Here is a 23390-nt window from a genome sequence, read left to right as displayed (position 1 = left end):
ATATTTCATCAGCTTGTGCAATGTGAGAGCTTCTGGGTACTGTACTCTACACCAACAACAGGATTATTGTAAGGTCCTGCAGGTTAGCGAGAGGTGATGAATATATTGTTTTTCAGCACATTCAGGCTACATTCCAATAACGTGAGATTTAAGCTCCAGTATTTAACAAGAAGCCTTAAGTTTCGTTTTAATGAATTCCATAAGAAACAGCATTTAATTTTAGTGACAACTGCAGCACAAAGAATATTCTTTCACGTGGTGATGTGGAGGACTTATCTATAGTACAGCCCAACAAGCCTGTTCACAGTGTTTCTCCCTCCTCTAACCGTCTTACATATTATAAACAGCTGAATAAGTTCTTAATACTGTCAAATAACTTCAGAGTAATACTGTATATGCATGGTTCATTTAAAGTAGATTAACCAGACGTGTCAAGCTGTCGTCTAGCCTGGGATAGTTTAACTCTCCACCCTGACATTTGCCAGTTGGAGAAGATAAACAGTGTTCAGTAAGATAAAAGTGATTTTCAGCATATAATTTTGCTTGACAATCTTGTCTGGCTAGCGTAACTTTTTTAATAGTCGACACTTCAAAGTGTTCTTTGGGTCTGTGCTGTGACTGTGCAGGAAAGAATAGGAGAGGAGAGGAGGGAGGAGGCGGTGCACTGCCACTCCTCAGAGAGTTGTCTGGGAGTGCGGGTACAGTGGATGTTGTTAGACTTTGGGATCTAGCAGGAGGTTAACCCAACTAAACTGCAATCACAAGTAGAGATGGCACGATACCACTTTTTTATGTCCAATACCAATACCATAAATTTGGATATCGGCCGATACCGATATAAATCTGATATAGTGTGTTTTTTAAATTAAAACTGTTTTTTTAATATCTTGCTGCATTTTGTATAAGTTCAAATTCCAGTTTAACAAAACAAGCAAACACTAAAGCTACTCTGTTATACCTGTATGCAAAAAATACACTGCACCCAAAATATTTCATAGTTCAGCAATACTGATCAATCTAATAAACTTAAACCTACTCCATCCTCCCTATTCTGGTATTTTAAAGAGTAAGCAACCTAAATTAATATGGTTGCAAACTCCCAGCAAAAAAATAATAATAAATAAGGAACCACCCCCCACCCTCCACCTCATGATGCTTAATCGACGTAATCAACTTTAATTTGATGCAGTGTGAAAAGAAAAATGCACAGAAATAAATTATTTTTCAAGAATACTTAAATAGATTCAACATCTTTCTTCAACAGAACTGCAGACTGCACACATGGTACTTTCCCAAAGGCAAAAGTACTAGCTTACTAGGGTATATTAGACTTAATAGTTACTATATACAGTAATGGACTTCTATACTTTTTACATCAGATTAAAACTTTGGGTGTAAGGTTCAGATAATTCATTATTAAAAACTAGACATTTTAAATGAGAATAAGAAAAGTATGTCTTTGTGCCCCCTTTTCCCTGTTCATGCCCTATCGGCCCCCCTGGCTAAACTTTGCTAGATCCGCCCCTGCACAGTTACCAGCCATCAGCTAAGTAGAAAAAGATCGTGGTGTACAAAGTAATATTAAATAAATTCTAACAACAGATTATCAATCTTAAACGTGCTGCTGTTGGTCAGCCGCTGGTTTCCTCTTTCTGGCGCGAAGTGGGCGATAAACAAACAAGAGAGACGGACTGACAGAAAAGCCGATCAGCTGATCATTGATCAGTTTCATGATTGAAGTAGCAGCAGGAGAGGGAGGGAGAGAGAAGAGGCAGTCGCTCCATATATCGGTTGGCAAGCTTAACGCTGGAATGCTTCACAAACATTTAGAGATTACACACTTGCTTTACTTCTCTCTGGGATAACTTTGGGATGAAATGCCAGTTTGGTAGCGAGGCACCAAATGCTGAACCAGACAACAGATCTCGCATGCCACCGCCGCTCTATCACGTGACGCATACTGCTCGGTTATGAGCCGAGCTACGCCATGTCGCAAGTTATGTGAGCTGCTTTTTTGATATTTAATGGATCGGATTACATTTTTTATTTCTCTCCGATATCCGATCCAGTAATTTAGGTCAGTATCGGACCGATACCGATACTTAATATCGGATCGGTACATCTCTAATCACAAGCTTTATAATATATGTCGCGTTTAAGGCACTTTCATCTTTCTCAGCTCACCTGAATCAAATGATCAGTTTATATAGCCAAATATGGGAAAAAGTGTAGATCTCAGTTCTAAAGCTTGCGTTACGGCAGAGAAACATTTACATTAAAGTGCAAAGTGAAGAGCAGATGCACTCTGCACTTTAAATTCAGCCTGAAGAAAAACAAATCAGGGACTGAGAGGCAAAAGACTTCAGATATATAATATAAAAATGGTTTAAAGCATAAGTAACACATTCTGTACCTTGATAGTTTTGGCAGCAATAATATTGGACAGATTCTTCTTGGCCACCTGGGAACCTCTGGCTGTAGCCTTCAGGCTTGGTCCCTGTGAGGATTTGATAAGAAGCCCACATTTGTTATCAAAAATGAACATCTACCCCAAAAAAAACATAGCAAAAGAGCACAAAGAAAAATTGCATTTGCACATCCAATAAGAAAACTGTATACAATCACGATAAGCAGAATATAACCAAAGGGTTTAAAAACTACCTTCATCTAGAAGAAGATAAGAGCGCAGCCAATCTAAATGACATTTATTTTGAACTGTACTTCTGGCATCAAATTAACTACAAAGACTGGGTTGGCTTTATGTGTGTAAAACGTGCCCTTGAAATAGGTCGGCTTTGGTTACAGAAACCTTGAGGTGTACTGACATTTATACGACTGTTACATAAACTTTCATCATGCTCCACCTCTTACTCCCATTTTTTTTAAATGACATGAGATCAGTATATGAAAGAAGATTTTTTTATAGGTTCACACAAGTTACTTTGATCGTTCATCTGTAGTGATAAAAATGTGGTGACTGCTTCTTACTGTAAGACAAATCTAAACATTTAAAGGACTCAAGAAAAACAACTGATTAAAAAAAATATATCTAATTTTGTCTAACATCCTGCAGCCAGAAATAGTTACCAATCCAAGAATGTGGTTTTTCCTTACAGAGCAAGTTCACACTTTATAAAACATGCTGTGAGAGTGCACCTTTATTCTGCACCATACCTGAAGGGCCATGGTGTGGTCGCAGAGGAAGCTTTGGTATTTCAGGGGCACGTGGAGGCTCTCTTTGGGCCGGAGGTAAACCCTAGGACCTGGAGCACCCTGCTCCGAGTGGAACATGTTTTCCTCCAGCGGGGTAGGAGTTCTGGTTAGCGCTTTGAAGTAACGCCACTCCTCAGTGTTTGTGATGACACTGGATGAAAAGATTAAAGGCCACAATTGAAATGAAAGGAGGCTCTTACATATTTTTAAAGAGATCCATCAGGGGATCAAAGCTGGACTTGTTACGTGGACAAGATCCCTCATTGCAGAATACTACAGCGTTTATTACAAGCTATGACGAGATTGTGCCGAGAGGAATATAGAAGAATAAACCCTATGCTGAAGATTCAACTAAAATCAGGTGCAAAAAATTAATGTAGAGAAGAAGAAGCATTAAGTTGTCATTTGATTGTATATTTAGAGTCAACCGCCATCACTTTTTAAACTATTGTAATTATTGTATTTTTTAATTATTGAAGTAAATGTCTCATCTAGATAAAGCCGTCTTTTTCAAGAGTGGCCAGACCAAGCGATTGGAGAGCATTGTAACAACCACCCACAAATCCCACAGCACACAAGTGAAGCAATATCCAGTTCATAGAGATAGGAAGATCGAGGTCACAACAGTGACAGACCAAGAATACAAATTTTTCAATCCTTAAAAAAACTGACTTCAAGCCCCCAATAATACTCCACTCTGACAATTTTATGTCCTTCTGTAGATTATTCTAGGTGACAGGGGAAATATATTTATGGTGGAACTAATATGCTCATTTCCAGCTCCATAATTTTAGTCTTGGATTGAACAAGAATAGCTTTGCATGATTCATAGTTTCCCCCAGAAAAGCTAAATTTATCTAAAACCAGGCCCTGGGGCAGTCCTTCATTTTAACGACAATTTAGCTTTACCATTAAGATCACACTCCCTTTAAGCCAGATTTGTTCTGATTGGCTGCCCCTTGCAAACAGAAGGTCCAAACAGCACGCGGTTGGTTCAAGAGCTGTGTGCCTGAGATGACCATATTAGGCATATCTGCTCTCAGTGACGTATTACAGAGATAGAAATAATAATAAAAAAAAAATTCCTTAAACAGAGTGCTTAGATAAGTACGAAAACTTTGGGGAACAGAGCGTGCATGCATATATGCTAGCATAATGATCTGAGACTCGTTTCAAGGCAAAAGTAAAAAAGAGAGAGAAGAACCAAAGATCCTTTACATACTGACCGCACCGTTAAGACACCTATTTGCATATAAATCCCACAGAGCACTAAACGTTCACCCCCCTTCACTTTCTGAGCTAAACAGAAAAAATAATACTGACCTCTCACACTTACAACCTGAATCTCGCAATGTAAATTTCACTGCAGTGCAAGTGACCAAAATTTCACGGCCAAGAGTTACACCGCTTGCACACAATTCGTTGCTTTTAATTATCAACAGTAGACAGGGGGGAAGGTGTACAGGGCTCAGTGAAAGTCTCCCTTCTACTCCTCAACAAATGGATTTCCAGGGAGAAAAGTCAGGCGCAGATAACACATTCCAACCAAGGGAGGTCTGCCTCTATGCTTTCCTCTTCCCTTGAATGCAAAAATTTCACACACAAATGCATAAAGAGGAGTGCTGGTTTAAACTTCAAAGGTTTCAAGCCACAGGCATGGAGAGGGAAATGTCTCTCAATAGGAGAGTGAGTTTATGAATTTTTCAGGGCCCCACCTCGCTAACATTAAGGAGAGATGCAACAGGCTATTCTATGAAAATTATTTGGCTATTCCCACCTGTGCACTTGAAATAAAGGATTTTGCCTCCGGCTCATCCCAGCAGTGTTTGTCCACCTGAGCCTCAAACAAAGACCACAGGCTGATAACGCCTTTAAAAAAAATAGAAAAATGGAATGAGGTAATGAGGAAAAACAGGTTGAGAGTAAAAAGGGAGAAGGAATAAAACGAAGTCGATAATTAAAAGGACAGCAGGAGAGAAGGGTCGAGAAAGCAGAGAGGAACATGGAGAATGACAGCGTGAAAAGTAATGAGATAGAAAGCAGTTGGATGAAGCAGAATTCTTTCTGTCTCTGTTAGCCACCAGTCTTGGCTCACGCTGGGCTCTGTGAGGCCAAGTGTGAAAAGTAGCCATGAAAATGGATGGCAACAGGTAGCAAACCTTTCCTCCATGTCAAGAGGAGCCTCTGGGCTTGAAACCACTGCAAACATCAAAGCCACAGCTAGCCTAGCCTGCCACTAAGTACTGTCCTTTCAAAGTCTGACGCTCAAATTTCAGTGAAAGGTTAAACTTGTTTTTTTCTTGTTTGCTCCTGCAGAACAAAGAGCTGACCCGGGGACCGGTTTACATTTTCAAGAAAGCTCCTTGTCAATTATTTGGCCACAATATAAACAAGGAAGTAGGTGCAGAGTAACTCCAGTGCAATGGACAAACTGCAATTCATAGAGTGCGGGAAAACACGGTCATTCAGGCCAGTGTTGTTGTTTTTGTACACCTTCCGTCCCTTTAAAGACACTAAAGAGGACTACTGTGAGTAATACTTAACCTCACAGTTAAGGAAAACTGTATTGGCTGTTATATACATTAAACAGTATATGGGTAAAAGATGAGGGCACCAATTCTTTGTAATTTGTCATCAAACTATATTTCATCCATGAAGCTTTCCTGTAGCATTTAAAGTTTGTGATTACTTCCAGCATCTGGTTCACCTTATATTAATGTGTCTTGTTTTTTATGTCCTAATTCCTGTGTATAGAAAGTGTATACAGTGTATACATTTGTGTTAGCCTATGACAGGCTGTTATTTGTACTGAAGACAAATCATACTAACACAATGAATGCAGCAATACTAACTATATAGATTACTTTCTAAGAACCGTCATCCTAAAAGAGCAGCTTGTGGGAAAGGTGTTTTTTTTGTGTGTGAACAAAGAGTTTAAGATCTGTCAAAGAAAACAAATTTATCAATCAGATTTCCGTTTCCAAATAACATTAAGGACAGAACTTGCAACAAAACTATGTGACAGTCCAGTATTTCCTGCAACATGTTAAAGAAGACAAAAGACTGAAATGAACCCAGTTAATATTGATTTTATATAAATTTCCCTCTTGTGTCTGTGGAAACAGCATTCACATGTACATTACAATAATCCATATCACAGCGCTGCTTATCTATGATTAAATACCAGTTTTATAAAATGAAAATGTGTCATTAGCAGTGCCTTGCATAGTGCACTATGCATTTGTTTCATAAAAAGGGGCTGCAGGAAAAGCGCATCCAATGCTGGCGCTTGCTCGTTAATTTACACATTTCAGGGCTCTTGGTAGAGGTGACAGACGGTTTGGTGTAAAGTGTCACACCGTCTCATCAAGAAATGAAAAAACTAACAGAGTGCTAAGCCAGCAAGAGGACAGATGCAGGGATTGATGACTCTCAATTAGACCTGCTAGGCCCGGTGGCCGGGCTAATGCCATAATGAGTCATCCAGAGCGCACTGCAGCATTTGTTGATCAATGTGATATATCCTAATCCAAGCTCAGGCATGAGCAGAATCACTAACAAAAGACTCAAAGAGAGGGGATTAACTATGATGCTAACTGAAGGAAACAAACACCAGAATGGGTGATTCAGGAAACATCAGCCATAATGGCTGCTATGGGCAGATTAAAGAGGGTATTTAGCATCTCTCGAACATAATGTGTGCCTCTGTGTCAAGTGATTGTGCTGTGGAAGGAATAAAAATATTCTTTTTTCATGGCCAGACATGAAATTACGCAACATTGTTTGTTACACCCAGAAATATGGTGGTGTTCTGTGGTCTAGACATACACTAAAGTCAAAGCCAGTCCCCTTAATTAGAGATTGACTGAGATAGGATTTTTAAGACCAAATGAAGGTGTCATTCTAAACAGCATCATGGCAATGTAAAAATGCCACTGATGCAACAATTAGCAGTAAAATTCCTGTCCTTTTAACTTTAAACTTTCTTGATATTCCTCAGTCAGCTGTAACCATAACTGCAGGGCAAAGTGGAAGCATTCGAGACTAAAAACAGGACTCCTGTAATAGTAAAGTGCTGATTGTTGTTAAGATCTTATCTTATGTTAATGATTTCACAGCTATATTTAGAAATGATCTCAACATCTACCAAACATTTACCATAGAAACCAGTGGTGTGAATGATGTCACTGTTATCTTACTGTAACAAAGCAGATGATCGTCATGATTCTCTCATCCCCCATCCTCCAAGAATTACAAGTTACAGGTTATCCACTGCAGTATCTATAACTATGTCAGTGCATCATAATACTGTAGATCTGTTGAAGTGACTGCACGTACTGTAGGTCAGACTTGTGCTGTGCTGAATGTAACTCAGGAGAACCTGTTGAGATTTGGGTGATTAGGGTGTGTAATTAGACATGAAGTCAACACATTCAAATACTGTCAGAGTTTTGGAAAGGAGAGGTTGAAAGGTGCTTACGTACATGAAAAACTGTGAAATGTTAAAACATAATGTAATGCAATACACTGAAAACTTTAGATTTTTAACTTTTTTGATAAAACAACTGAAATGTGGTCAGAAAAATGGGTTCTTTTTTCTCCGGCAGAACACAGACACTGGCAGAGATCATCATTATGTATAATTAGCAAATGTAGTAATGTGGAGACCTGGTCGATGTTAAGTTATGTAAAACAGAGCACCTGCGTGAGATTCACACAATAGGGTTGAAATTGCAAAAAGCAGAAAGGAGGGGTGGCAACAAGTGCCCAGCAAATTAAACACATAAGCATCTCAATAATGAAATTAATTATCTTTAATACATTTTAGGACAGTGCAGCAAACACTGTTAATATAATTATAATAACTTCCTCAGACTAAAGTGCCTGCAGTACCTCTGAAAGTAAAGAGTCAAGCCAAAAAGTCTTTATAATCATGCAATGCTCATCTTATTATCATTGCAATAATCACATCCCATGTCTTGTGCAAAAGACTGCCCATTATTTAATCTTGCTTATAATGAATAATCCAGCTAACCTTACTGATATATTACTGTGGCCAACAATGCAGCAACTGCTCCAAACTTCACCCCAAACCGGAAGCAACTGGATCAGGCTAACATGATAATGCATGTACAGAGAATGCCCACTGATGTAAAAAACCCAATTTCAAGTCCTAAAAATGTAATAGATGAAAACCCGCACACCAGCACACACCTACACGTACATGCATCATTTCAAATCAGTGAGCAATATGTGACTCAGACCTGCAAAAAATACACAGTCACACAATCAAACCTCTTCATGAATTTATCACATAATCTTCCCATTGTTGACGTATCACCCTTTTAGAAGCATATTTACACATATAACTGTGTATATACCTAATTAACAACAGCTTTTGGATGATGAGATTCTTAATCATTCTTAAAACATTTCGAGTTGCATCACAATTTGGTTGCTTTAAATTTCTTCACAGGAAACAATTTTCAGATTTAGGTTCACGTATTGTTTAGGAGGTTTTTCTCCCCCAACTACATAAGAAATAAATGTCTTAAAATCCTTCATAAGCAACACGAGCTTTTATGAAACATATAAAGAGGGTAAGCATGCAATCATGTTTTGTTCCGTACATTAACAGATGATCTTGATAAAGATAGTCAAATCAGAAACATGGCAGCCAGCAGCTGTCATAGTTTTTCTTTTCTGCCTTTATTTCTTTCATGTAGTCATTCATTCAGTCTGGTTTTCATCTGCTTACAAAACCATCTTCTCCCTCTTCAGACTCGCCACTCTCACCTGCCCTGCTTTCCTGCCTGCATCACCTGATCTTCGCTGGCCTCTGATCACCAGGAGCCACTTCACTAATCAACCCTGCAGGATATATACCCTAAGCTCGCAACTGCTACTCTGCCAGATTGCTTCTGTGCTCTTTGCCGTTGCTTTCCAGAAAACTTTTTTGCACCTCATGCCTTACCTGCTTTTAGGACCTTGTTATTTTTGAAGTAAAGCTTGCTTTTTCCCCCCACTTTTACATCCTGCTCTGGTTTCATTGTAACTAAACTATCTTTGGCAGTATCTACTGCAAAAAAATCATAACACTTATGAAATTTGCTCTCACCTCAAAATGATCAAGTGGTATTTTGGCACATTACAAGCACTGTAAGGTATCCGAAACCATGCAAGATTTGATTAATGTTTGCAAAATCTAAAGTCCTCATTTTGTCTGATGTGTTAGAAGCAAGAAAAATGGACGAGCATAAGAATTTGAGTTTGAAGAGCAAAGGCTGGCCTGTGTGGTCCGATCCAGCAGACGAGCTATATGCTCAAATTGCCAAAAAAGTTAATGTTGGCTGTCAGAAAGATGCCAGAATTTACAGTGAATCACGGTTTATTCCCACCCACCTCACCACTCTAAACTGTGTTCTAAATAACCCTAATCACTCAGGCCACTAACACAGAGACTCTACACTCAGACATGTCCTGTTGCATTGCTTCCAAGCACTTTGTTCTCCAATGTGTGCCTTTCTCTTGTTTTGTATATATTCTTCTTAGCTGTACATATTTCTTTTGTTTGCTACTTATTCCTGCTGTCTTACTATTTATATTTTACTTTTGCACGGAGCATGGGGCACCTATTTCGTTGTTGAAGTACACGACAATAAAGGTCTGTTCCATTCTATTCTATGTTGCGTATTGGGTTGCATAGCTGCAGACCAGTCCGGGTGCCCATGCTGATGCCAGTCCAACAGCACAAGCACCAACAATGGGCACATGACCATCAAAACTGGACCACAGAGCAATGAAAGAAGGTGGTCTGGTCTGACGAATCATGTTTTCTTTTGCATCATGTGGATGGCCAAGTTTGTGCAGTATGGGAATAAGGCAAGCCATCGGACGCAGTGTGATACTTTGGGCAGTGTTCTGCTGGCAAACCTTGGGTCTTGCCGTCCATGTGGATGTTACTTTGACACACACCACCTACCTAAGCATTACCAGAGAGCATGGACACCCTTTCATGGAAACAGTATTCTCTTATGTCCGTGGCATCTTTCAGCAGGATAATGTTCCCTGCCACAAAGTAAAAGAATGGTTTGAGAAGCAAAATGAGATTGAGGTGTTGACTTAGTCTCCAAATTCACAGGATCTCAATCCAGTCGAGCATCTGTGGGACGTGCTGGATAAAACAAGTCTGATCCATGGAGTTCCCACCTCTCAACTAAAAGGATCTATTGCTAACATCTTGGTGCCAGATACCACAGGACACCTTCAGGTGCCAGTGGAGATGCATCGACAGATGAAGGCTGTTTTGGCACAGTAGAAGGACCAATGCAATATTGAGCAGGTGGTCATAATTTTATGCCGGATAGGTATAATTTGTAGACACAGATTAAAGCCTGTGTTTGAGGAAAAAAAGTTTCAATTCAAAAAAAGCAAAAAGCATATTTTTTATCAAACTGTCCCGGTTTTGTGCATGCTTGTTCATGGTGCATTATGCATGGTTTTACTGCAACACTTAAATAACTCAAGTCATCATTAATGCCATGAGTGTCAGCTGTAATTTTCATACCATGGCAAGTAAAAATGTGTGCTGAAAAAAAGACATTAAAAATAATAATTTGAACCACACTGATAGTTGAAAAATATTACCAAGACAAAGACAATCACAAGTCTATGAAAAGAGTGTAGGGATGGCATTTGCAATTAATTACGCCCTAATGATGATAATATGAAGGAATAAGGATTCAGCACACCACTTGTTACCTTTTATACACAACAGACTTGAAGCCATCAATTAAGATTTTTAAAAAGGGTGTAGAAGGCCATCTTCTTTCTTCCTCTTTGTTAATGATGGCTCATATCTCAAATTTTTCTGCCCTCACCACGTGGTAATAACGGCAGTATCTGATACTAATGCTGATGACGTAAATGTTTAAGGGATAGGTGGATAGCCTAAATGTGTGTACCCTTTTGGATGGGATGTGTTTCACAGTGAGGAGTGTCAAGTGTGAACACAAAGCATCATTTCCTAAAGCAGCATGAAAATAGGTTCCAAAAACATCATCTCCAGAGCTTTACTGTCACCTACGGAAACACATTCAGAAAGTGTGAACACAGTTTCACGGTGGAGCAAGGCTAGTTATAGTTTGATAATCGAAAACACATACAGTATAGAAAACACATGTTCACAGTTGGTGTGCTAGAACAGGGGCAAACCTATAAACTTGTAAAATCCATTTAATTTTAAAGATTGAAACACGAGCTTTTTGGTCTATGAGAGTGGGAAATATAATTATGGCAGCACATAAAGGGTTAAAAATAGGACATTAGTCTGACACCACCTCACAGACAGCTCACAGTTTACAGGATCTCACCTTAGCTCAGGGTCATCGCTGTGAATGGTGACCGTCTGTGGCACATTAAATGGATTCTTAAGGACAAACTCCATGTACTCTGCAGAGCCCAGGCTAGCATAAAGCAGGTGCTGGGTGGTGATGGCCTGGCTCAGCATGTTGGCGATGCTCTCTGCTTTGCTCTTGGCTTCACTGGGATTGGCCAGCTGGGCTTTTTTAGACTGAGCCTGTTACCAAAGAAAAATAGCAAAAGGCTAAAAAACAATTCAGCACTCGGCTGCAAACTACCATAATTATTACCAACGCAGTTGACAGAGAGGGACTTCATTTTTGATCTACCTTGCGTGCTGAAGTTTGCATACACATCATTTTTGTTAAAAAGAAATATCCTAACCAACATAAGGTGTACTCACTCACTTTACCTAAACTTTTGCACAGTTTAAAGTCTCCCAACTCTTTACACTGACTTTTGCATTTTCCCAGATCACAGCAGTCATTTTGAGTCCAATGTTACCATAACTGATGACATTTAAAAAATGATCCCAAGGTTGCAGTAAAACAGAGTTTTTAAACATGACATTTCTGATAAGAAAGAAAAGAACGCTCGACTGAATAGCCTATGATTACATGTCATAGATGTGTACAAGCTTTAAAGAATGCTTTCAGAGCAGGCAAACATTCCTTTGGAGCCAATGACCTTTTCAAAATCAGTTTATATTTTCTTAAGCGAAATGAGATAGATCCAGACTTTTATCAGTGCTATAACACTGAGAACGGATCATTGTAATTGATGTTTATTCTCAAACATTAAACTGGTAAAAAAAAAAAAAAAATTCCAAAGCTGATGGAAAAGATGTTTTTTTTCATCCCTGACAAATATGCCATTATAAATTTAATGTAAAAACTTTTATAAAGCTCATAATGCCCGTTAGTAAATTGGTCCAAAAAAATAAATTAAAGACCTGAACTTCAGCTTGCCAAAACACAATATTGAAATTTTCCACGGGTTTAGTCCTCTAAAATGATCCCCAGCATCAACCTGGTCAAATGACGGTTGAGCCCAGAAAGAAAGTTAAATCCAAATTGAATTTGAAGAAAGAACTCAAAAAATATGGTTCCAGTGACGCGAACAAGATTGAGTTATATTCCAAATTGTAATAGCTGTTACAAAGCTGTGAAACAAGCAGATCACAAGGTCTTACCACAAGAAGAAAAAGCCTGCACCCATGGGTGAAAAAAATGCAAGTTGTCACAAACAGTTAGTTAAAGTCAAGTTCTTCTAACAAAGACATCATGATGTTAAATGTCTTCATTATGGACCTAGGATGTTAAAGCTGCATTAAAGATGACTTAACAGTTCCAACCATCCCTTAAGACTATGCTCATGACAAGTGTCATATCAGTCTTGTGTATGTGTTACAACCTATCCTGACAGCGTGCCCTTTAACCTCCTGTGCTTTTGTGACTGTGAGGAGAACTCTGAGACATGTTTCGGAGCAAGAAAGCAGGCTGTTGTTGTGCCTCTGTTGTCTTTCTCAGATATCAGTGAAGAAGACTCAGAGGGACAGATTATTGCAGCTCAGCTTTAGATAGGAGCTATTTTTGGCTCACTGTGGACTTAAAGTGCAATGTTTGACCTCACCGCAACCTTTGCCGTTTTAGGATCTTCGCTGGCCTCCCGCTCGCGCACTGCAGCCATGCACTTCAGCTTTCGGTCACTGTCATCAGGTTTGTTTAGGCTGTTCTCCTTGGGCACGACACCGTCAGCTCTGATCCCACGTCGGAACAATGGCACCCGATCCTCATTTATCGGCAGTCTGTCTGCTTGTGCAGTGTTCCTCGCTGTGAAGTAGAAACAAGCTGCAATCATGAATATATTTACTGAACAGAGTGGAGTCTAATCTCTTAGCCATTTTGACCATATGTTCTAAAACCCCTCCAAATGTCCACAAGAGAGAAGCGCTGACAAATTAAAGTATTGTTGGAACACAAGAAAGAACAGCTTGTTTACAGAAAACAGTCCAGTCAAACAACTGGCACCGCTACAACTGGGCCAAAGCCCTGCTGCTGGGAAAACAAACTCACTCTCTCCTCCTAAATTATCTTTCACCTCCACGGTCATGTGTACTCTTCAAGGACTAAAACACCTAATTAAAATATCAAATTCATCTACCAGTCACCAAATAATCCATCCTCATTTGGACTGGATCATGCAAATTACCCGACTGTTTACACGAGAATTTGCCTAATCCTGCACTTTGAATAACACTCAGACATTAACAAACTTTAAGTGAGAGCTGCTTAAACCATATTTTTGTTATCTAGAACAGCTTTACTCTTCCAACATTCGGTTTGGAGCCAAGTGATGGAGCTCGCATCGCAGCAATGGGAAGATAAACCCAGACTGACTGAAATTGGCCACAAATCTTAAACAGAAATGGGCTGTTTTCAGTGCGGAGAAAAAAAGCAAGTAGTACATCAGGAAGTGAGGGTGAGAAATGGGGAGACCGAGGGGGGAAAAAGAGAGAATGACAGAAAGAAGACATGAGGTTTATGTAAAGTAGTTTATTTAAGCTCTTCAAGAATATTACCTATGGTAATTGGAATGCATCAGACATTAGACTTGGATTAATTCCTTAAGCATTCATCAGATGGTTTTCAGGATCCTCTGAAAACTATTCTTCTGCTTTATTTTGTACTCCTTGTAATGCTTCGGGTTTTGCATTGCATTTGTTGTTAGATATACATCACCTCACTGGTCATAGTGCCTCTGAAATTACTTGTATTTGCTGTGTCACTTTGATAAATAACAGCCTGATGGGATATCTGACACCCTTTCTGTTTTCTACTCCCACTATCACTGTTCTTCTCTGAACCAGTGTCGTTATCAAAGAGGCACTGGCCTGACAGTCACCTAACCTGATAGTCCAGCTATACTGGTTCCTTCACAGCCACGGGCAGGCAGAAGTGGGACAGGGATGGTGAGATACACACACACACACACACACACACACACACACACACACACACACACACACACACACACACACACACACACACACACACACACACACACACACACACACAGCACAGTGCAGCTGCTCTGTTCACAGGTGCTTACTGTTAACTGGCTGACTGGACTCCAGTGAAAGCAATTATTGCGCTGAAAGTGTTTAAATGGCACAAGAAGGTGGAGAAGAGGAAAGAGTTCAATTTAGGAGAGACAAGAGGAGTCGGAGAGGTTGCGGTAGTTAGAGAGGTGCGATAAAGGTAAGACTGTGAGCAAGCAGTGAACAGACTGTGTTTGCACAGTAACAAGAGCTGTGAATACATGATTGCAACAGTTTGTGGAATACAGGCGAACCTGTTCATGAATTAATTATGAAACATATTTTATATACACAAAATGTTTGCTGCTACCTCCAAACGCATTAGAGTGTCTTTGTGTATCAGTATGTGGTGTGCACGAAGCAAATGTTTTAAGAAGTGTGATGAAATTCTTTATACTATTCTAAGCAACTGGCTGATTTGCAGCTTGCTTTTAATCTGTTTTTTATCCGTGTGTGTGTGCGCGCGTGTGTGTGTGCCAGTCATTCACATTTGAGGACAAATTTAGGAATCACATACCAGTTGACTCGTGATGGTTTGTGTAATTGAGGAAAAAATTGGTTTCCCCAGTGTGTTTCTGCCTTTACTTGGAGTGTGCACACACACACACACACACACACACACACACACACACACACACACACACACACACACACACACATAAAACACAAACAGGACTGTGGCTAGCCACCAGAGACGCTTCTGTAAGCTCAATTAGTTTGAAAATTGAGTGGTTCTGTGGTGCAGCCAAGAGAGAATGTGAAATAGATCTGGTTGAGCTGATCAAGGCACAAACATGGTCACTGCCAAAATAAAAGACACTAATTACTCTGTGGCATAAAATACTCAGTAACCTACATGTGCTTAGACATGCACAGAACTCTAAACAGAGAAAAACAGGAAGAAAAAAACAAACAAAAGCAAAATGCGGTGTGTTGTGGAATAAAATGCTTGCCATTGAGCTGGAGGATGTTCCTGCTGGACAGACTTCCTCCACTGAAACCGCTGGTGACTTCACAAGGCGTGATGATATGCAAGAGAGACTGCATCACGTCTGCTGGCCTCTTTCTGCCAGAGTCTGCAGGGCACCCTTTAGGACAAACAGCAGCTTTTAGTTCTATATACTGACATACGAAACACCTTTGAAAGAACTTTGATTCAGTAACTCTAACTAGCAACCCAGTTATTAACTAAAAAAGGAGGGCTGTACAGTCATTGTGAGACCAGCTCCATCTGTGCTGACCTTCACCTTCACTATTATCTCTTACATTTTTAACACTTGCTTTATCTACTGTCACTGTTTTTCAATTTATTATGCAACAGTGAAACAACTATACGTAACAACTGTTTCAATGAAAGTTTTACGTTTAAAAAAAACATATTTCAACTGATATCTCAGTTCTTATGTAACATAGGAACCCAGAAATACCTTTTTGAACACCTGAAACATAGAGTATATAGTGCAATGTCTTGCAAGAGGCATGAAAGTATAACATCAATATTTTGCAAAAGCTGACAAGAAATTATCAACCTTTAAAAATCTCCAGATGAATTTGGCAACACTGGTGAGATTAAGGCTTATTGAATAAAGCTCAAATAAATCAGAATTATAGGAATTAAAGGAGTACAGAACAAGTCACTATTTAGCAGCAAACGGTTGTATGAGACTGCTGTAGTGTCTCTGGATTGCTGAGAACCTCTCAAGGCAGGATCCTCCACAGTCTGGCAGCTGTGCAGAAAGCTGCAGTTATGTCATCCTTAGCCAAAGCTCATAAAGGGAGATTTTTGCTCAAAAGTCATCTGGCTCTGAAATACAGAAAGATTGCATGATACTTTCCAAGAGATGGAGCTCTGAATATTTTGAGATACGCTACTCTGTCCAGTCAAATGATGTAGATGTTTTTGGAGTGGCCGAGTCGATCCCAGATCCCAGTCACAGACAATGATGTTAAAATGCCCAAGTTTATAAAGAAAAAACTGTTTGTGTTAACTCTTAATTACCTCTTCAAAACTACTGTAAGGGTGGTGTTTAATTAAGGTATTAAAGCTAAAGTTGTGCCTTATTGGTGGTATGGTCTGTTTGAATGACAGGTGGATGCTGACACAGGCCATTAGCTGCCTGCTAGCTGTCACCTCCACTAATTTGACACATTGAACTGAACCCCCTGATAACATATGTGGTGTTACTTAGCACTAATCAGCAGGTATCTGTGTCTGTGCAACATACCCATACTGTCCATCTTTTACAAACTCTCTATGATTCAACCTGGTGATTTACTACTGTGTATAAAACGAAATGTCATTAGTGCTGCAGCATCAGGGTATACTCATTAACTCCCTCTATGAAGTATTTTGTCAGACAGCGTGTTACATTTCATGTCTGTCACTTTTCATTTAGCATTTATTTGAGCTAGTTGTGGCATTCTTTTTTTTTTTTAATAATTGCATCATTATTTCTATATTGTGCTTAATTTTTTAGTATTACATAAAATGTCACAGCAGCAGTAGGAAACGTTTCCACCATTATGTTTATTGCTGCAAGCAAGCATAGTTCATCTCTGTCCTGCTGAAAAGCAAGCTTTGGCTGGTTGGGGTATGCATACAACAGGCTGTGTATAGAAGAGATTAGCATTGTGTTTACACTCACATTCTTCTCCTTTGCGCAACAAATTCAACGTAAAATGCATCTCCACTCTTTAAAAGTTGTTGTGTTTGTCCCATATCGCCAAGAGCTGGGATATAGTAAATAAAATAACGGTCCTCCTTGTGAATAACCTTCGTTCATGGCACAAAAAACTGTGCCAATAAAGAAACTTACTCGAGATATCTCACAATACTACAAAACCTACAATAGCAGTGACTTGCAGATAAGGCTACTGCAATTTTTCTCCAACATTTAAGATGTACTGCACACTTTATTTATGAAGTCAATATTTTATCAGTCAAGTTTTTTTTAATGCTACAATAACAATTTTGGAGATTTTTTTTTCTTTGTTTTCAGTTAATCACATGTTATGTGCTTAGAACTGTATCAGGAGCACAACAAAGGCATGCAAGCACAGTCATCTCTTATTGTTTCTCTGGAGGCTAAAAAGAAAGGTCTGAGGACATATCCTCTATGTTTACGATAAAACAACGACAAACAGATTTAAGTTCTCTTTAAAGTCACGTGCAAAACAACGCATTTTTCACTGTCGGTGCTGCCAAAGTGAAAACATTCCAGTGACAGTTGAGGGAAGATCAATACATGCAGACAAGCCTACAGTGGTAATTAGTGGCCTGAAATTGCCAGAAATGTCTGGACACAAAAAGCTGGCAACACGATGCTGATGGATGGGTTTGTTGGCCTCTGTCTGGTTTGGCTGAGTGCTGGGTGTCAGTGATGAAGTAAGACACTTGAACACAGAGCAGTTAAATATCACCTGGAACTATCTGCCAGTATTTCTGGAATGGGGACTGGCCACAGATTTACACAACCTTATTCTAAAGAATTCTTAGATAAAGAAAAAAAGATCTCTCACTGTATTAGTCTTGTCATCACATCCGCTCTATGTTCAGGATAGTTTGAATAGCTCAGTTGACAGTTTGGAAAAAACAGTCCCGGGAGTATTCAACCTGCTGTAATTGTGTCCTCTTTTTGTTTCCAGGATGGCAAAAACATAACTTTTCCCTCTTTTTAACAGGCAAGTGGATAAATAAGTGCTTCATGGTGCACTTGTAGCAGGACACTGAATGATGGTCAATATTACAGTTTCTCCAAACATTAATTCATCTAGTGCAGAGCCCCTGCAGTATAGCAGCCACAGGAAAGGCTTGTTTACACCTTTGAATGGTGCTTCACATACAAAATGCCCGCTAAGGGAAGTGACGGGTAATTGCACAGAGTCCCAACCAAAACCTACGACCCACCTTCCTAAGAGCATTTTTAAATACCACAGGTCAAATAGTCTTTTACAGGTACAGGCCTCCACTTGGAAACAGTTAGCTACAATTTACAACACTTGACTGAAGAAGCAAGTCAAATTAAAAGTTTGCAACTGCTTAAATTACAGTGCACTTTGACACGTGCGCTCCCATCACTCCCCTCAGTTTCCAGGCTTTGAGCTGCTTAATTGTATCATAAGAAGTATAGTGTAGTATTTTCTGAGAGGCTGCGGGATACATAATCCAGGATGCTTTCATATGAAATATGGTGAGTGCAGCAATTAAGTGGCTTTACTGCCCAGAACTGACACCTCTGTTAGCTTATAAGAGTTTTACAAGGGTGTGCCAGAAGTACCCTCCAACTCTTTTAGAGGCCAACTTCTTCATCAGCAATCTGATAATAGGCGGCAGCTAAATGAGTAATGGGGAGCTGGTATTGCCATGCAAACAGACACAGACAGCGTAGCTCTGCAGATTAATGGGTGAGGTGTCTGCCGTCCCAATGCGTTCTTCTCATCATCCATCACCTTTCCCTGGCCACACGACTTAGCCAAATGTATTTGTTTTCAGCAGTGTTTCCCAAATATTACAGTAAAGACGTCATCATCATCACCATCACATCATCATCTACGATCAGTTACGCAGCTGTGTAGAGCTCCTTCCCAAAACCTTCATTATGGACCCTTTGTTTATGTCAAGAATGGCTTTGCTGATCGACAGAATTACACAATAAACCATCAAGAAAGTGATAAGATGAACACCGAGTGCTACATGTCTATAATAAAACAAATGGACTGATGATGAACCCAATTATGATCCTCTGATTTAATCATTCAGTTATTTTAATTAATTGGCTATCGCTACAACCATCATTAAGCCCAACAGATAATACCTACTTAAGTGCGTCTTCTGGTTGACGTGGGTGTCGTATTATCTTTTTTTCCTACCTGCTGAATCACAGTGGCAGATTATTAAGACAGAGCTCGCGGTCCTCAGTATTTAATTACAACGTGATACTCCAGGTTTGTGCTGCAGACAGAAAGTCAGCACAGCGTCTGCTGCTTCACGTTGTCTGTATGGAGGAGAGTAATTGTGAACAAAGTGCCAGGGGGCTGAACTCTATCAAATTTATTGACTGCCTCTCGCTGTTGCATGACAATAACCCTTCTCTGGAGTAACCCACCTGCCCGCCCTCATTGCTCTGCTGGCAGTTCTAGAGGTTAAGGCCACAACAAACCACTGATTTACTGGGCCCCAGAACAAATGGGAGCAAGCACCAAGGGGGTTTCAAAGTAGCCTGCAATATTCGATTTCTTCTGCCTCCCCGTTCCAGGCCACTGACCTTTCAGAATAAGCAGATATTCTCTAACCTCAAGGCTAAAAGCAAGGCATATGAAGTCAGCCGACTACAAGAGCTTTTAATGAGCAGATATACTGTTTGTGCGCCCCCGAGGGAAGTCACCTATAGCTAAACTAATTGTTAGGTAAATTTCCCGGATATTTTGTTTCACTTGTGCCAGCTTCGGGCAGAAATCTCTCGACTTGTTCCTGCTGTAGCAAACGGTCACCCCAGGGCTTATCAGGCGGGTGCAGATGAGGAGCACTGTGGTCTGGAGAAGGTTCTAATCTGTCTTCTCTACTGTGCTGAAGCAGATACATGCTGTCGGTTTGTGTATGATGTGTTGGGAGAGATGTGTGTATATGAGGACTACTTAAAGGGACGCCAACAGAACGTACGAGTTGGAGAGAAAGGATCTAGCCACGACACAGTCAGCAAAACTAGTTTTCATCAAAAGGCTTTCCTTTCTGTCACATATGGGCTGTTTTAGTGTTGGCAAATATTACTGTCATTTCAGAGTGGATTAAAAAAGCACCTCCTATTTCGACTTTTTCTTTGGCAATGTAAGCAGTTTTACCTTTTTATGAGTCAAATAAGGTAGAATTGGAGAAGCTGTTAAATAAACACACACATTTGGGATCGGGCACCGAAACAAATCTGTGTGAAATCTGAACTAATGACAACTTTTAAATAGCAAAACAACAGATCAGCTTTAAGTAAAAACCTCTAAATCACCTTTTAAGTGAAAGGGGTCACCGGGTGATGAAGCTGGTGCTGGTTGTTTGACTCTCACTCTGTACTCTCATTAACCCTGGTTCCAGCAGTGCAGGCAACAGTTTCCAGGTATTGAGGTCTCACAGGCCCTTTGCAGGCTGCTTGCCTAATACCAAACAACATCGAAAACACCAACTGGAGTCTGAGCATAGGAAGAGCCCCTGCAACAGAATTTGGTGAAGACCAACACTAATGTAGGGAGAGATTAAAGGAGAGACAATCAGGGGGTCAGATACTCTGTTTGTCTGAATAAAACTGTCGAGAATAAATAGTTAAACTATTAATTTCATGGTAATCGTCTTATTTTGACGGTGAAAGAGATAATCTAACCTGATGTAACCCTGTGCTGGCACTAAGTAAACCTCTAATGCTTTTAACTAAAATCAGTTAAAAATAATAATAATAATAATAATACTGTCCTATCATCAAATCTTGCATTTACTTGAACAGTAAATGCAGCATCCTGGCACTTACTATGAATAAAACAACTGTAAAAAACAATGTACACGATATATATGATACACATACAATGACACATGCATATGAATATCATGTGTTATTTTTATATATATCATATTGTTTCAATAGCACCAGGGTTTACTAAAATTGCAGAGATAATATTGTTATCCTTAGGTCCTACTGCAGTGACAAAATCATCTGGGGAAATCTGCAGCGCATGTAAGGAAAGGATTTTCGGGGCAGCCGTGAATGTTCACAGTCCCACAGAAGGAGCCACTGTTTGAGTTCAGTATACACCCCTGTTGTGGTTTCTTAAGGCGTCCTCAGGCTTTAAAGCTTAAAATCTATGAAAAACAATGTCTTGTTCACTTCTTACATTGTTTATTTATTACCAGAGGTGGGACCAAGTCATTGTTTTGCAAGTCTCAAGTAAGTCTCAAGTCTTTATCCTCAAGTCTCAAGTCAAGTCTCAAGTAATGTCAGGCAAGTCAGAGTCGAGTCTCAAGTCACTGGTGTAAAAGTCCGAGTCAAGTCACAAGTCTGAAACTTTGAATTTCAAGTCCTTTCGAGTCTTTAAAAAAAACGAAAACGAAAAAATAATGTTGCAGTTATATGCTAAATGTAAATATTAGACCATGTAATTTTAAAATCTGTGTTTTTCTCAACACATGACAAAATAGTGAACTTAGAAAATATACACAAATTGTGAAATTGCACCTCTTTAAAATGCAGCTCAATTAAACTTAGCTCCAAGAATAATTTTCACCGACAGTTCTGAGATAAGCTGCATGTTATTCTTGGATGCGGTTGTAGGACCGGCTTTAAAATCGCATGACAAAAATATCATACATATTAAAAAAACTGTATCACCAACGTAGCCTGGACAACATTTGCTAGTTAGATGAAGTCAGCTATCTCATCTTAGCATATTTATATGCATATTTATAATCATACGGTTCTTGGAGTGAGTGCATACACTCATGAAGTTTAGTAACTTCAGGTCACTGCAACAAGCCCAGGTACAGTTTACCGACGGATGGGTACAGGACCTTGAAATGCACCGTGTAGAAAGTAAAGACCATCGTACGTATCATAAGTTTACCAGTCTCACAAATCGTCATCATAAATACACATTCCTTAACCGTTTATTAATAGGACCTTTGAGCTCAACGGTAATTAATTAGTAGTGGAAATAATTTCTGGTAGCATCACAGAAATGTAGCAGTGACAATAATACTGTATGCTGTAATCGTACTGGGCAATTAGTGATACAAAAAACCTGTTTTATCCTGTGAATAAAAGTATATGTTTTTGTCAATGTACCATAATAACAGAAGTGAAACGCAATATTGTGTCAGGACAATTCACTATTTATGCACAATAAATAAAGGAGCATAGCGCGACCATTTCTGTTCAGCGCCAGACTTGCTTGTAACCTATATCACTAATTATGTTATGAAAATGAGGTATTAACTACTAAAAAACACTGACCTTCGTGTAAATGCTTGGAGCAGACTAACCTGTGAGCTGGAGTGTTCTGGGACGTTATATTTGGTCTTTGAATGGCTGCAATCCAGGCCATCCGTCGCCTCTTTGTTACTTCGGAAACATGGCTTGAACAATTTCTCTTCAACGACATAATCCGATAACAACCGATCTCTTTACCCGTCGGCTTCCCGTGGCTGTCATGCGACCGGCTATTGCAGTTAATAATACAACAGCTTCTTGACATTTTTGTGTTTCTTTTTATCGCTGTATAACTGATTTTAATTGAAAGCCTGCGTGCGCTAGTACCGCTTGCCACGAGTTCCCAGAATCCTTTGCGGTTCTACCCGTGAATGACGTCACATTTTCAATCTCTATATAATATGCATGTTAAATTTTATATTTGGGGTAAAATATCAAGTCTTTTCAAGTAAACAGGTTCAAGTCCAATTCAAGTCCCAAGTCATTGGTGTAAAAGTCCAAGTCAAGTCACAAGTCTTAGAACATTTTTTCAAGTCAAGTCTAAAGTCATAAAATTAATTAATTAATTCATGACTTGGACTCGAGTCCAAGTCATGTGACTCGCGTCCACACCTCTGTTTATTACTTCATTCAGCCTTTATCTGTACCCATCTGACTTCAATCTATTCGCTTTTCCTTCCCTTCTTGTTTTAGAGAGACAATAAATACATTACAAAGCCATCAGTCAGTGCACAGTATCCATCTATGGAAAAGCT

The 23390-nt window shown here is 39.5% G+C and overlaps 1 protein-coding gene across 5 annotated transcripts in view; it reads right to left on the bottom strand.

The window, feature by feature from the left end:
• Nucleotides 1–23390, bottom strand: part of nphp4 (nephronophthisis 4) — a 171823-nt gene that overhangs the window by 14706 nt on the left and 133727 nt on the right. For all 5 annotated transcript variants that reach the window (XM_085259409.1, XM_085259410.1, XM_085259411.1 and 2 more), the window contains 5 exons: nt 15628–15762; nt 13207–13406; nt 11586–11791; nt 3175–3364; nt 2414–2497 (listed from right to left, as the gene is read on the bottom strand). In XM_085259409.1, coding sequence (XP_085115535.1) covers nt 2414–2497; nt 3175–3364; nt 11586–11791; nt 13207–13406; nt 15628–15762 — 815 coding nt within the window. The remainder of the gene's footprint in view (nt 1–2413; nt 2498–3174; nt 3365–11585; nt 11792–13206; nt 13407–15627; nt 15763–23390) is intronic.

Source organism: Mchenga conophoros, linkage group LG20, assembly GCF_057382185.1.
Source record: "Mchenga conophoros isolate Kocher_MC1m ecotype Shallow Benthic linkage group LG20, M_conophoros_male_GT1.1, whole genome shotgun sequence".
Classification (NCBI taxonomy): domain Eukaryota; kingdom Metazoa; phylum Chordata; class Actinopteri; order Cichliformes; family Cichlidae; genus Mchenga; species Mchenga conophoros.
Note: the sequence above shows the minus strand (reverse complement) of the source record. Positions and strands in the feature narration are given on the sequence as shown.